This window comes from Prionailurus bengalensis, chromosome C2 (genome assembly GCF_016509475.1).
Source record: "Prionailurus bengalensis isolate Pbe53 chromosome C2, Fcat_Pben_1.1_paternal_pri, whole genome shotgun sequence".
In the NCBI taxonomy this organism is placed as follows: domain Eukaryota; kingdom Metazoa; phylum Chordata; class Mammalia; order Carnivora; family Felidae; genus Prionailurus; species Prionailurus bengalensis.
In genome coordinates, this window is record NC_057350.1 from 82,949,702 (window position 1) to 82,965,192 (window position 15,491).

Genomic DNA, 15,491 nt, shown 5'->3' on the forward strand with positions numbered 1-15,491 from the left:
AGGATGTGAATATGCATCAAACCAAGCAAATCACTCAGATGAATAGATTCTGATGCATTCATTTGTGAGGGAAATAATATGTCTGCTGGGAAATGATCAGGCAACATCAACATAATGAAAACTTTAATAAACTAATACGTATGCACTTACACCCATTTCTGACTGCTGCTTCACAGTCTTGCACATAAATACAAATTGTTATATTCCCTTCTCAAAGCTACTTCTGTTACTCTTCTATTAGCTATCTGCTTTGCCACTGTTAACTTTAGTGTATCAAAACTATATGTTTTAGCTCTCTCATAAGAGACTGTTAAAAACTGAGAACAAACTGAGGGTTGATGGGGGGTGGGAGGGAGGAGAGGGTGGGTGATGGGTATTGAGGAGGGCACCTTTTGGGATGAGCACTGGGTGTTGTATGGAAACCAATTTGTCAATAAATTTCATATATTAAAAAAAAACTATATGTTTTAAACCTAAACCTTATCTATTCTTTTGGGAATTTCTATTTTAATCATAGCAATGACATATAAGGTATAAACACTTAAGTATATATAAAAGGTAGATTTTTATAAGGCATACACTAGACTTTCTCTTGTCATTTTTTTAAATTTCAATTTTATTTAAATTCTAGTTAACATATATTGTAATATTGATTTCAGGAGTAGAATTAGGGATTCATCACTTACATATAACACTCAGTGCTTATCCCAACAAGAGCCCTACTTTATACCCATCACCCACTTAGCACATCCCCTGCCATTTCCCTCCATCAACCTTCAGTTTGTTCTCTATAGTTAAGAGTCTCTTACGGCTTGCTTCCATCTCTCTCTTTTTCCCCTCCCTTCCCTGTGTTCATCTGTTCTGTTTCTTAAATTCCACATATGAGTGAAATCATATGGTATTTGTCTTTCTCTGACTTATTTTGCTTAGCATAATACACTCTAGCTCCATCTACATCACTGCAAATGGCAAGATTTCATTCTTTTTGATGGCTGAGTAATATTCCATTGTGTATATATACCATATCTTCTTTATCCATTCATCAATCAGTGGACATTTGGGCTCTTCCCATAGTTTGGCTATTGTTGATAATGCTGCTATAAATATCGGGGTGCATGTGCCTCTTCAAATCAGTATTTTTGTAGCCTATGAGTAAATACCTAGTAGTGTAATTGCTGGTTATAGGGTAGTTCCATTTTTAACTTTTTGAGGAAACTCCATACTGTTCTGCACAGTGACTACACCAGTTTGTATTCCCACCAATAGCACAAGAGGATTCCCTTTTCTCCACATACTCACCAATACCCGTCGTTTCCTGTGTTGTTTTAAAGGAGAGTACTTATATGCCTTGTGAAATACATGCACACCAACCATACCCAAAAATTCAGGTTGGGGAAAACATTCACACTTACTCAGGTTGTGATAAATAATTTAAAATTATGATCTTGTACATTTGGCTGTTACTGGGAAGGATAAACGATGCTCCAGTTTTGAATAAATGACGTCATTAAAATGATTCTAAAATTCTGATAAAAATATTTGACAAAGAAAATAAATGTTGCAGGGAGATGAAAAAAAGTCTGGTCTGGTCTCTCCCCTTCACTCTAAATACTGCACAAAAATAGGCCAGTCTAGACTACTCTACATTTCTGAGGGAGAGAATTTCACAATCTCCCCGTAACTTGTGCTGACAACTTAGGGCCACCTCAGCTTAGCCTAAATCCTGACTGCTTGAATTCTCTGCTCATCCCCATATAACCAGTCCTTAGAGGTAGTGGCGTACTGATGACTGCGTGGTACCTTTTAGACTGAAAACTCAAATACATCATTCACAACACACAAGAGTGAAGACAATTATTGTCCATGGTGTTATCATTCTAATCAAGTTGTTTTACAAGGTTGTTAAGCTGAGCTTCCAGTTTTCCTTCCATTTTACATTCCTTGTTAAAAATGCCACAATGTAATCCCATGTCCTTTGAGCAAAACATAAGTGAATGTGCCAATCTGCCTGAAAAACACTTTAAGAGGCATTATTATAGGCAGCAAAGACAATACCCACAAAATGCGCATGGAATTGTAACAACAGTAATGCCTCACAAACCAGACAGGAGACTGGCTTAGGTGGAAACCCATCTGTTGCAAGAAAGAACATAGTAGGTGTGGCTCTCCATGATGGCTCTCTAAGTCAGGCAGAGATGACAGTATCCCTCATACAGAACAGCCACACTTCCTTATCAACTTTTATGAGGCGCAGACCAAAGCAGACAAGGGCACCGTTCTGTCTAATGGCAAAGATTCTGCCACATCAAATCAATGTAACAGCAGATGTAATTCAGGTCTTCAGGGGACTTGTTCACTTTCCATTTCCCTAGTCTGATACTAGTGTCAAAGATGTCCTTCCCAAAACTTAATAGAATTTTTGTTCTCTTTCTGATATTCACAAAAGAGAAAGTGTATTGTTTTCAATGTTCTCCTGCATAAAGAGGAAAAATGGCTTTTATAAGCTAACAGAAATAAGAGCCTAATGATTTTCATAGAAAAATAATTTAGTTCCATAACCTCATCAGGTATAAAGAGTACCTGGGGATGCCTGAGTGGCTCAGTCAGTTGAGCGCCGAACTCTTGATTTTGGTTCTGGCCATGATCTCGCGGATTGTGGAATCGAGCTCCACGTCAGGCTCTGCACTGATTGTGTGGAGCCTGCTTGGCAGTCTTCACCCTCTCTCTACGCCTCCCCCACTTACACACTCTCTCTCCCAAAATAAACATTAAAAAAAAAAGTGTATCTGAATCATTCCAATGTTGTACAGACTTCAATTAAATCTCACAGGGTAAGCTAAAACAACTTTTCCAAAATACTACTATTAAAAATGGTAATAAGAAGAATGCTGAGGTTATTTGTAATGTGTACTTTCTTCCTACTGCAAAGGTCTCCCTAACACTGAAATATGCCAGTGATCCCACTAGCAAGGATTGTCTTAACGTGGCCTAACTCAAAGAAAGACTGGGAAGGTGCAGGTCCTGCCACCTCGGCATAATACCTAAATAGGGGCTTTGTAGGTCTGGATGAGACGCCTGATGCCATTCTCTCCCCAAAGTGATAGATGGAACTCGAGAGACAAAGGGGATGCAGTTCTGTGACCCCACTGCAGAGACATTCTTTCAACAGTTCTCAGAAGTACGGTTTGAACTGATGCTGGGTCAGACTACATAAATCTGATATCCACATATAATTCTGAACATATAGAGAACAAAGACATTTAGTTTCTGGTCTGGCATGTAAAGAGCTTGAAAGTTAACACCTCCATCCTCTCAGGAAAAATGCTGAGCAAACAGAAAATCAACAACTCTTGTTCCATCTACCTGAGAGCTGAAGTGGTGGGGCCAGCTGCCACCCCTGAGTTAGAGAGCAACAGACAGGTGGGTATAAATGATCACAGCCTACTGGAGCAGAAGCCACCACTGCTGGAGCTGGTACACTGGGGTAGGAGAACTTCAGCCGTCAATGACAAAATGCCAGAGATTCGGTGTGGACAGACTGAAGAATTAAATATCCTAGGGGGCCGAGTCTTGGGGGGAGTTTCCCTACTTTCATGGATTTTATCTTGAGGAGCTACCAGGTTCTCATTGTGAAGACCAGAGAAAACTCCAGTCATGCTTCCAGTACCAGAGAGGAGAAAAGTGGCCGTTTAAAAATATATCCAGAGCATTTTGTTCTTCTTAACAAGGCCTGCTATGGACTGAATTATGTCCCCTGCAAATTCATACGTTGAAGTCCCAACTCCCGATATCTCAAATGTGACCTTATTTGGAAACAGGACTTTGTAGATGTAATTAGTTAGGATGAGGTTATACTGGAGTAAGGTGGACTCATAATCCAACATAACCAGTGTCCTTAAAAGAAGAGAAAATTTTGACATAAACGTACATACAGGGAGAATGCATGTGAAAATGAAGGTTGAAATCACGGTGATGCTTTCACAAGCTAAGGAATGACAAAGATTGCCGGCAAAGCACCAGAAAGTAGAGGAGGAACATGGAACTCTTTCTCACAACCCTCCCAACACTTATCTTGGACTTCCAGTCTCCACAACTGAGACAATAAATTTCTGTTGTTTAACCACACAGTTGTGGTACTTTGTGAAGGCAGGCCTTGCAAAGTAATACAACTGCCCTCAAGGGAAACTATTTTATCAGAGACTAACCAAGCTGAGGGAAGAGAAATAACCACATCCAGCCCTCTCTAGCCTTCCTGTCTCACTTAAAGGGGTACAAGGGGGTTACTGAGAAGTACTTGGGAGGGTCACTGCCAGAGACACAACTCACCAAGAGTGAACACTAATCACAGGACTGAAGAATGCTTCTCCTCCACCACACCTCACCACTACATCAATAGGGCATGCCTATATAATAACAGGGGAAAAGAACTGAAAGAACTACACAGCTCAGACTTTATGAAAAGTCTCTAGGGAAATCTAAAGACAACCAGGGAGAGAAAAACATGGGACACCGAAGTAACTTTCAGGGTCAGACAACTACCGCTACAGCAAACAGTAAGCAAAGCCTCACGCTTAACCAGATAAACATAAAACTTCACACCAAAGGCCTATTTGCCATAGTTCCTTTTATGCAGTACATCATCTCCAGCTTTCAATAAAAAGTTACAAGACAACATAAAAAACAACAGTTTGAAGAGATTTAGCAAGCATCAGAACCAAACTCAAATATGCCGGAGATGTTGGATTTATTACATGGGATCTTAAAACTTATGATCAATATGCTGAGGGCTCTCACTGGAAAAAGTGACAACATGTAAGTACAGATGGGTAAAGTAAGCAGAGAAATGGAAACTCTAAGGAAGGATCAAAAGAAAATGCTAGAAATGAAAAAAACACGAAATAAAATTAAGAATGCCTTTGATGGCCTCATCAACAGCCTGGATACCGCTGAGGAAAGAATCAGTGAGTTTAAAGGTGTGTCAATAACATGTCAATAGAAATTCCCAAACTGAAGCACAAAGAGAAAAGAGACTTGAGGGCAGAAAGACCCAGAACAGAATATCCAAAGACTGTGGCACAAATATAAAAGGTAACGCCATAAGAAGAAAGAGAAAGTGGGAAAGAAATATTTGCACAGCAATAATGACTGAGAATTTCCCCAAATTAATGACAGATATCAAACTACTGATTCAGGAACCTCAGAGAACACCAAAGAGGACAAACAGCAAAAAATCTATACCTACGCATATTATATTCAAACTGCAGAAAATCAAAGACAAAGAGAAAATCTTAAAAGAAGTCGGAGGGAAGGAAAACACTACCTACAGAGGAGCAAGGCTAAGAATTACACTACACTTCTCTCCATAAACCATGCAAGCAAAAGACAGCAGAATGAAATATTTAAAGTCTTGGAAGAAAAAACCCACCAACCTACAATTGTGTATCCAGGAAAATTATCTCTCAAAAGTGAAGGGGAAATACTTTCTGAGACAAACAAAAATTGTGAGAATATGTCATCAGTAGACTTGCCTTTCAAGAAATGCTAGTTCTTCAGAAGGAAGAAAAATGATATAGGTCATAAATCTGCATCTACATAAAGAGCATTAGAGAGGGAATAAATTAAGGTAAAATAAATGTTTTATTTTTCTTATTCTTAACTGATCTAACAGAAAACAATTTGTCCTGTGCTCACTTCTGCGGCACATATACAGAAGACAATTTGTCCAAAAGAATAATAGTTACAATGTATTCAGTGATTATGGTTTATGGTTAAGTGAATGACAGCAAATATTATAAGGGATAAGAGGGAGGAATTAGGAATCCTTTATCATAAGGTACTGATACTACGCATGAAGCACTGTAGTGTTATCTGTTACTGGACTTGGATTAGTTATAAATGTGCACTGCCAACTGAAGGGCAACCACTAAAAGAAGTAAAAAAAGAAGTATAATCGATATACTAAGAGAAGAGACAAAATGGAATCATATAAAATGCTCAATTAAAACCAAAGGCAGAAAAGTAGAATACCAAAAAAAAAAAAACCCACAAAAAACAAAAAAAAAAGAAACAAAAAAACAAGGCAATGAAAGCAACAAATAAAAAATAGCAACATAAATAGAAAAGAAAGGGTAGGATTACAAAAATCACGCAGAACCTTAAAATGTGTCCTTTTCACTGAAAATAGAAAACAAAAACAGGTGTTTGGAAAGACTTCTTTAAATACACATGAAGCAATTAAAAAAAAACCTTTAATATGTGGCACTTATATCTTAGTTTTGTTTCAAAAAATTTAAAAGCAAAGAGCAGACCCTTCCAAACTACTTATAATTGCTCTCATATTTATTATTAACATAAGCAAATCTGTGGGGGCAAAGAATATAGTGAACATTAAGCTACCAGTCTACAGATCTGTCTACATCTGTACATGTCCTCTTATCAATCATATACACATACAGTATGTATGCAAACTATTTCTTGTTAACATATTTTTCCAGTTTAGCATTATTTTTACATTCACATTGCCATGTTTGCCAATTTGGTATTCACTTTTGCTCATATACCTTAGTATTTACTTAGTCACCTCCCCATCCTCTTTTATAAATAGCTTTTTCACTATGCAAATGCGAATACAGTTAATTTAATATCAGCCACATTTTTTTCACAGTATTTCCTTAAAATACTTTCCAAAATTGAAAACACTGGATCAAAGCACATATATAACTTTTAGAGCTCTTAATAATTTTATATATATATATATATATGTATATGTATATATATACACGTGTGTGTGTATATATATATACACACACATACATAAAGTGCATACATTAAATTGCTCTCAAGAAAACAAAGTGGACTAAGGGAGAAACACATATGCAAAGGAAGGAATGACAGCACATAGTGCCTCCTCTAATCAAACAAGTCAGAACTGGGGAGGAATAAAGGGGCAAAGAGAAATGGGAGAAAGGAAGCAAATGAAGCCAGACAGAAAGGCCATGAGGAGTTTGTATTTGGCCTTGGATAATGGGAATGGAAAGAATTCTGAGAAGGAGAGCTTTGAAGGGTGGTTAGGAGGCCAGCAGGAGGGATCAGGAGAGAGACACTGTGTGCCTGAACCAGGGCAGTGGGCAACAGAACAGAGGAGGACTCCCATATGTACGGAGCTATCCAAGAGTTTGATGTCATGACTGGTTTTGTGTGGTATGGCTAAGGTAGAATGGAGTAGGTAAAGCAAAGTGAAGAATCCATCATCACTCTCAAAATTTTATTGAAGACACTTAAACATAATTGCCTGCTTGCTTGTCTATTTCCTCCATTAGAATGTAAATTCTGTCAAGGCAGGGCATCTTATTCACTATTTTACTTTCCATGCCTGTCAGTGTGCTTAGCATGCTGTAGTTACTCAGTCAATTGTTAAGTGAAATAAATGGGTGGAGAATGCCATTTGCTAGGAGAGAAAATAAAAAAGAAACAGGTCTGGATTGAGAACATGTGAGTATAATTTTGAGCCATTTCAACCTCTAGCACAGTACTTAGCAGACAGCAATTTCGTTACAAAGAAGTACTGATTATAGGAATAAAGAAATAAATGCAGGCAGGCTATTTTCTTTTCCTTCCTTCCTTCCTTCCTTCCTTCCTTCCTTCCTTCCTTCCTTCTCTCTCTCTTTCTGTTTCTTTCTCCTTTCTTTCCTCCTTACCTCCCTCTATATCTAGCTAGCTAGCTAGCTAGCTAGCTGAAAAGATTTGGACATTAGGAAATGATATGTTAGGATTTAAAAGGTTTAATCTGAGCTTCTGGCAAAGTACTAACCAAAGACACTAAAGGGTTCGAAACAAGTCTCCTCAAAATGTGCCACTTTGGCATATGGACTGTTCTGAGCTGACGGCAATCAAGACCCTGTGAGTTCAAGAGAAACCTTTGCCCCTCCATTAACTGATGTGAAAATGTTGGGGTTTGGAGCAAACGGTCAAGAAAGAATTCTTGAGGTGTCTTCAGTGCAAAAAGGAGGGTTTTATTAAAGCATGGGACAGGACCTATGGGTAGAAAGAGCTGCAGTGGGTTGTGAGGGATGGCTGATTACATACTTTCAAATTGGGAGGGAGTCAGAGATAGCATAAATCTCCAAGGAACTTGGAAGCAAGGCTTCCAGGACCTTGAGGGGCTAGCTGTTGTTAGGAAAGGTCATTTACCAGTGTCTAGTAAAACCCTAGTCATGAGATCCTTAGAATGTATCTCAGTGGGCTATATGCTTGGAGGATGATTGCTGGCATCTCTCTGGGGCGGGGTGGGGGGGGGGGGAAGGAGGGACAGGTAGAGATAAAGGAAGTTTCCAAAGGAATTTTTACCTGTTAAAGGTGACTTACAGGATCCTGGAGGTTGGGTTAATATTAAGATAAGGTTGTCTTTTGCCCTCAGCAAAATATGAACACTGAGGCACGTCTCAAGGACTGGTCAATGGGCTGTAAGTTGTAAGGAAATTTGATTTTTTTCTTTTGCCTTTATTGTCCACATCATAAACTATCTAAAAGAATCTAAATTTGGAGCTTTTCCCAGAATAAGAGTTATTATCAGAGATCAATTTTCTCTGAAGTGATCCATCTGTATGGCAGGGCAAATACCTAAATACCCAACATCTGCTCTTCTTCTTGCCCTGTGAAGTGCCCTCCTCCCTGCTGAAGCCCCAGGCCCCTATCCCACTCCTTAGTTCAGGATGGCATACAGATCTCACTTTACCTTTCTGTCTTTGAACCTCTCATGTATGTAGGGGTTCTATACATATGAAATTAAACCTGACTTTCTCGTGTTCATCTGTCTCATCTCAATTTGATTCTTAATCCAGCCAGAAGAACCTTTGAAGGGTAGAGAAAAACTCACCCTAACAATATGATATCTGGTGGTACGCCCAGCCAAGCTGATAGGCACTCAATGAAATAGAAATGAATTTTCCTACATCAAAGTTCATGAACATAATGTTCTAATTTTTTATTCTAATTTTGAAATATGCTATTTCAACACTGAGGGTCAACATCTTTTTTTTTTTAATGTTTATTTTTGAGAGAGGGACAGAGCGTAAGCGGGGGAGGGGTAGAGAAAGGGGGGGAGATGGAGGGAGAGAGGCGGGGGAGGGAGGGAGACAGGGAGGGAGAGAACTACCGAATCTGAAGCAGGCTCCAGGCTCTGAGCTGTCAGCACAGAGCCCGACACAGGGATCGAACTTAGGAACCGTGAGATCATGACCTGAGCTGAAGTCGAACACTTAGCCAACTGAGCTACCCAGGTGCCAAGAGAGTCAACATCTTAAAATGTCCCCTCAAAATTATCCATAGAAACACTGACAGGTTCAACTTTAATCCAATGTATAACCATTTCCATAATCTATGTTTTGCTCCTTGGTAAAGCTACTCATTTTCTCAGCAATGCTCAATTTTTACTTTACTTTGATTAAATATTAGAAATACAATGTGACTTTTATGTGTTTTTTTTATTTCCTACAAGAAAGTCATACCATATATTTCAGAGGTCTCCAGGAGATGGTTAACAAAGGCTAAATTGACATTACCAAGAGAAGCGTACTGAGGAAAATATTGTGAATATAAATATACTTGCACATTTTCTTTACTCCTTATGTAAGCTCATAGCCCCACAAAAACCATCAGTGTCCTTTGTATTATCCTTCAAGCATTCCCACTGCACAAAAGGCCTACATCTGGATGTAAATATATCAGGAGAACTCCCATGAGAATTCTCGGCAAGCAGGAGTGCACACAGTGAGTGGGGGTGGGGTGGGCTTTATGTAGCAGCTGTCCCAAAGAAGGGAATTGGAAGAGAATGCAAATCCTTTCTCTCCCAAGCTGTTGGCCTCAATTCAGGCAAGTAATTTGTTTCAGTAGGATTAATTCCCCCACCAAAAATTATCTAATCCTTCTATGTACAGATGCCACCAATATCTTTATAGGTCAATTAATTCTACTGAGGACATTATTTACATAGTAAAGATAACATAAAGAAATTGAATAAAGACAATTTATGAAGAGAAATATACCTAAGAATTCAACTAGATGATTTGTCCCTTTAAAAATGTTACTGACGAAATAAAAATCTACCCCCTCCAGAACAATTCAATAAATACTCAAAAATGTTAAATCAAATATGCATAAACTATATATATATTTCTATACACACACACACACACACACACATACACACACACAATCGATGAGGATTCTACTAACTCAGGTTTTGGGGGGCAAAAGTAAAAACAAGCAATATTCTGACATGACACACACATGTACAGTCTTCATCTGAAAATGACTGTTTTCTTTCATTTTCCTTACTTGCCAGAATGCTGCTAAAAGAGCTTCCTGAGTGATAGAAGGAGAACCTGGTTGTTAAAAAAAAAGTCTGTTGCTTAAGAACAAAAAGGGAAGAATCAAAGGCAAAAACAGCCTCCATTGTGGGCCAGTGAAAAATGCCAGTCAGGGCCAGTCTACTTATGTTTGATGCTCTTTTTCCTCTAAGTATCTTTTCCATACTCCCTTGTTTCCCAGAATGTGACAAGACCCTAATCCCCGCCTTTTGTTTTTCAGGTTAGTCAACAAGCATATTTATTTAAAAAGGCTAAAATGTGATGGACAATCATTCAGAGTAATGACTATGTTGATATTCATATTACCTAATACTGGTATTTTTTTATTTAAAAATAGTAAGATTTGGTAAATATCATCTTCTATATTTTATTACATGTGAGAAAAGGCCAAGCTCAAAGCTGAACTTCCTCTGTCCTCCTAGCTTGAGTCTCCTCAGGTAGGATGGTTGGGGGAAAAAGGACTTGATCAAATAAATTGTCCTACGGGAAGAGGCTCCAGGTGCTAGGAGAACAGATCAGACACAAGAGAGGAATAGAAGGAACTGTGCCATGGGAAAAGGGATGCACAGGCGCCAAAGAAAGGGCTGGGACTGGATGCCTCCTTCCTCAGCCTGCCCAGAACTCCCACCTCTCTCTCACATCTCTGTTCCCAGCTCCTCCCATCCTTTTTTCCACCAACCCCCAACTCTGATATAAGATGTTTTCATCAGTGAATTCTAGAAGTAGACTTGGGCCCATACTGGCTCCGAGGGACAGCCAAATGATTAATATAAATTAACAAAAAAAAGCTATCTAGCCTCAGTGATATTCTGAGAACAGGAAATTAATACATAAGTAATTTGACGTCCATCGACTGATGAATGGATAAAGAAGATGTATATATGAAAAATGGAATATTACTAGGCAACCAAAAAGAATGAAATCTTACCATTTGCAACAACATGGATGGAACTAGAGTGTATTTTGCTAAGCGAAGTCAGTCAGAGAAAGACAAATACCATATGATTTCACTCATATGTGAAATTTAAGAAACAACAGATAAACATAGGGGAAGGGAAGGAAAAGTAAGATAAAAATAAGGAGGGGGGCAAACCATAAGAGACTCTTATTTTTTTTTTAATTTTTTTAATGTTTATTTATTTTTGACAGAGAGACAGAGCATGAGCGGGGGAGGGGCAGAGAGAGAGGGAGACATCATCTGAAGCAGGCTCCAGGCTCTGAGCTGTGAGCACAGAGCCTGATGCGGGGCTCGAACTCACACTGCAAGATCATGACCTGAGCCGAAGTTGGACACTTAACCAACTGAGCCACCCAGGCACCCAGGAGACTCTTAAATACAGAGAACAAACTGAGGGTTGCTGGAGGGGAGGTGAGTGGGGGGATGGGCTAGATGGGTGATGAGCATTAAGGAGGGCATTGTTGGGATGAACGCTGGGTGCTATATGGAAGTGATGAATCACTGGGTTCTACTGCTGAAACCAATACCACGCTGTATGTTAACTAACTTGAATTTAAATTAAAAAACACCACCACCACCACCAAAACGTAGATAATTTGAAAATGTCTTGAACAGGGGTGCTGGGGTACACAGTCAGACTGATTTTCTAAACGTGCATATGCACATTTGGATGACTGAATTTAAATGCAGCATAGCGTGCTCTAGATTTAAATGACTGAGATTTCAAAAATTAGTACACAATCAACAAAACTACTGGCATTTTGGGTATGTAAAGATAGCACAGAATACTGGAATAACCCAAACTGACATGAAGACTAAAGCAAATGTCTGTTTTCAATGACTAGTGTACGTTCTAATGCAACATAAAAGTTTGTATGTCTCGTGTGAAAACTATGTCATACTGGAATATTATACTTATGCCACTGAGGCTTAACTCTGGGTGTACATCAAAAATAGCCCCACCCACAATGATTCTGTGAGTTTGGGCCCAGATGTCTGTATTTTTACAAGTTTCTTAGGTGATTCTGACACATACTTCCATTTAAGACAGAGTGACTGTCTTAGAGGATGTTAAATATTATTCCACTCAACTCCCAATGCACTCCGCTTAGTCACAGCAAAATGTTAAGATCTCACACATAAAGCTGCTTTGCTTACAAATCCATTACTAATCTCATCATCTCCCTGGGTTAGTTTTTATTTGATGAGTACCACAGCAGCACTTAAAAAAAAAATTAAACTTTGCTTCTCATACCACCACATGAAGTTATTAAAAACTAACACTTGAAATAAGTATTTAAGAGGTAATAAATTCAGAGGTGAGCTGGGAACTAGGTGTTTACTTTCAAAGTAAAACTATCAATCCACAGCAGTATGGAATAAAGAACAGGAAGAAGTGAAGTCAGGAATAGAAAGGGGAAGCTAGATGGTCATCAGATTCCTCCTGAAACATGTTTTCATGATTTTTTTTTACACTGATAACAACTCACCATGTATGCTCATGTTTGAACAGAAAAAAGTATTCCCTCAAGATATAATCGATATTCATCATATATTTTGTATAATCTATGAAACTGTTAATCAAAAACTAACACTAAGAATCAAAAGCTAATTATACTATTTGGATGCCATGGGCCAGTTTCTTCACCTCAATTTATTTCTTTTGATTTTTCATCTACATAAAAAAAAAAAAAACAAATTTATGAACATACCTTGGGTCAAGAAGACTCCTCAAAAACTTGAAAAGCAAAACCTGGTTCTGAATGAAAAAAAAACAATTAAAAATACAATTAAATATTAAAGAACATATTTTCAAACTATGCCATGGTAAAGAATGACTCTAAAAAATCTCTAAAGTGCACACAATTCCATTAAGTCTTCTGTACAGATCTAAGAAATTCTAAGGACTCATTTGGAGGTCATTTCCTCTCAGTAATTCAAATCATTGTCACACATTCCATTTTGAGTGCAGAAGAAACACAAATGCCTTGTTATTGCAAAAAAAAAAAAAAAAATGCCTTCTATTAAGGCATATATCCCCTCGCAGTTTTCAGCACAAGGACCCTGGGACCGGCAGATGCTCTGAACTACTCTGCAGATAGTGGGCTCTAGCTACACGGACGGGTTCAGATTGCTTCACCTGGGCCTCCTTGTGATAATGGCCTATTGCAAGGCAATTAATCTAAGTAGGGTAGGAGTTTGAGTCCCAAATAACAACCACCACCAAAAAAAAATCCAACTCCCCAATGTAATCAACTACAGAAGAGATGGCACACTGCAACATTTTAGCAATTAATATGCCATAAAATCTGGGTGCTGTTTCTTCCACTTATTAGCTGTGTGACTTTGTGTAAGTCACTGACTCTCTTGGCAATTCAGTTTACATATGTGAAAAAAGAGAACGACAGTATCTTTTCTTTCCTCTGCACAAGGTGTAGAGAATTAAATGAGATACACCTTAAAATACACTATGGAGGCACCTGAGTGGCTCATTCATTTGAGCATCTGACTCTTGATTTCGGCTCAGGTCATGATCCCATGGTCGTGAGATCAAGTGGCCATGATCCCAGGATCATGGGATCGAGCCCCTCGTTGGGCTCTGTACTGAGCATAGAGCCTGCTTGAGATTCTCTCTTCCTCTCCCTCTTCCCCTCTTCCTTGCTCACATGCTCTCTCTCTCTCTAAAAGATAATAATAAAATAAAATAAAATAAAATAAATGAATTAATATAAATAATGTTTTAAGTTCTTAGGAAAGCTAAGCAAAATTATTATAGCTTAGTTTTTCTTTTTGATACATTCAAACTTCATGTATATAAAGCAGGGGAGTCTCCAAACTAGAAAGGATCAATGTAATTTAGAGTATGAGATTTTAAATACATTTATCAGTCTTTGATTTTCTATCTCTTCCCTAGTCTATAATTTTGTTTCATTTTATATGACTTTCCTTCTGGTTATAACCTAATATTCTGGCTTTTTTTTTTTTCATCTCAAGAATTCTGAAAACGAGTGGTCAGAAGCATTATCTCTTGCCACCAAAAGTAAAGGTGCTTTATAAAATTTGTGTAGGATTCTCTCATATTCAGTAAAGCACTGCAATAAAATACCTCATTTCTTTAAAAGAAATGTGTGAACACTCCACAAACAGTCCACAATCAAATAGCCACCCTTTTTAAAATCTATGACCCTTCAGCTTTTATAGGTTTGCCTGATGAGTGACATTATATTTATTTACTTGGTCTCTCTGCCTCTAAGTATCGTTAGAGACTAAGAGAAATAGAAAATCCGGCACTGGATAACCTTACATTTTAAATGACAGTAACAACACTAAAGGTCAGGAAATACATTAGAAACTGCTGACTTTTAAAGGGGGGGGGTGGCTCTGTGATTTGAGAAGAGTTTTATCAGAAGTGTCCTCCTGTCCCCACCACTAGAATGGACAGGATGACTCTCTATGTACTTCCTCAGTATCTTGGGCAATGCTCTACATCATTCAAGTCCAACTATTCTGCAACTGTCTTTTGGCTTCTCTTCTTCCTTCAGCACAGGAATACATGTTTATGTTTTTTCCTCAGCACTTAACAGTGTTTTTGGTCCACAGCAGGTACATAATATTTATTGAATTCATGGACGTGTCTTTATCTTGAGTTAATGAACCTAATCATGCTGGGCAGCCAAGCCTGATGTCTGGGAGTCACCTTTAAACTCTCCCATCCCTTTCAATTCATTTCTAAGTCCCACATGTTTTACTTCACAAACACATCCTGAACCCACCCACACCACTGTCACTGACTTAGTACCCCTCCTCACCATCTTTTGCCTGGAACTTTCACCTTCTAACTGGTCTACATGGTCTCTGTCCTCCATCCTCTCTTTGCTAGTCTGTTCCATACACTACAAAGTTAACTTTCTGTAAAATCAATCTAGTGATGGCCTTCTTTTGCTGAAAAACTTGAGTAATTCTCTAGGACACAGAAGACACAGTATCATTTCTTAGCACTACACATAAAATTGTTCAGTATCAGAGCCCAAACTCTATTTTCTGGCCTCAATACTTTTAACTCCTCCCTCCAACAGACCTTTTCTGGCTTAACCTAATGCTCCTCCAGGCATCATCTCCAGCATGTCATACTTCACAAAGACCTGGCCGTTATCTGGATATACATA

General features: G+C 38.5%; 1 protein-coding gene across 9 annotated transcripts in view; it reads right to left on the reverse strand.

Annotated features, from left to right (window-relative positions):
* VPS8 (VPS8 subunit of CORVET complex) overlaps positions 1 to 15,491 on the reverse strand; it is a 254,914-nt gene that overhangs the window by 96,972 nt on the left and 142,451 nt on the right. For all 9 annotated transcript variants that reach the window (XR_006299413.1, XR_006299414.1, XM_043594694.1 and 6 more), the window contains one exon: positions 13,038 to 13,084. Coding sequence is in view for 7 of the 9 variants with exons in the window: in XM_043594694.1 (XP_043450629.1) it covers positions 13,038 to 13,084 (47 nt within the window). In the remaining 2 variants the exon portion in view is untranslated. The remainder of the gene's footprint in view (positions 1 to 13,037; positions 13,085 to 15,491) is intronic.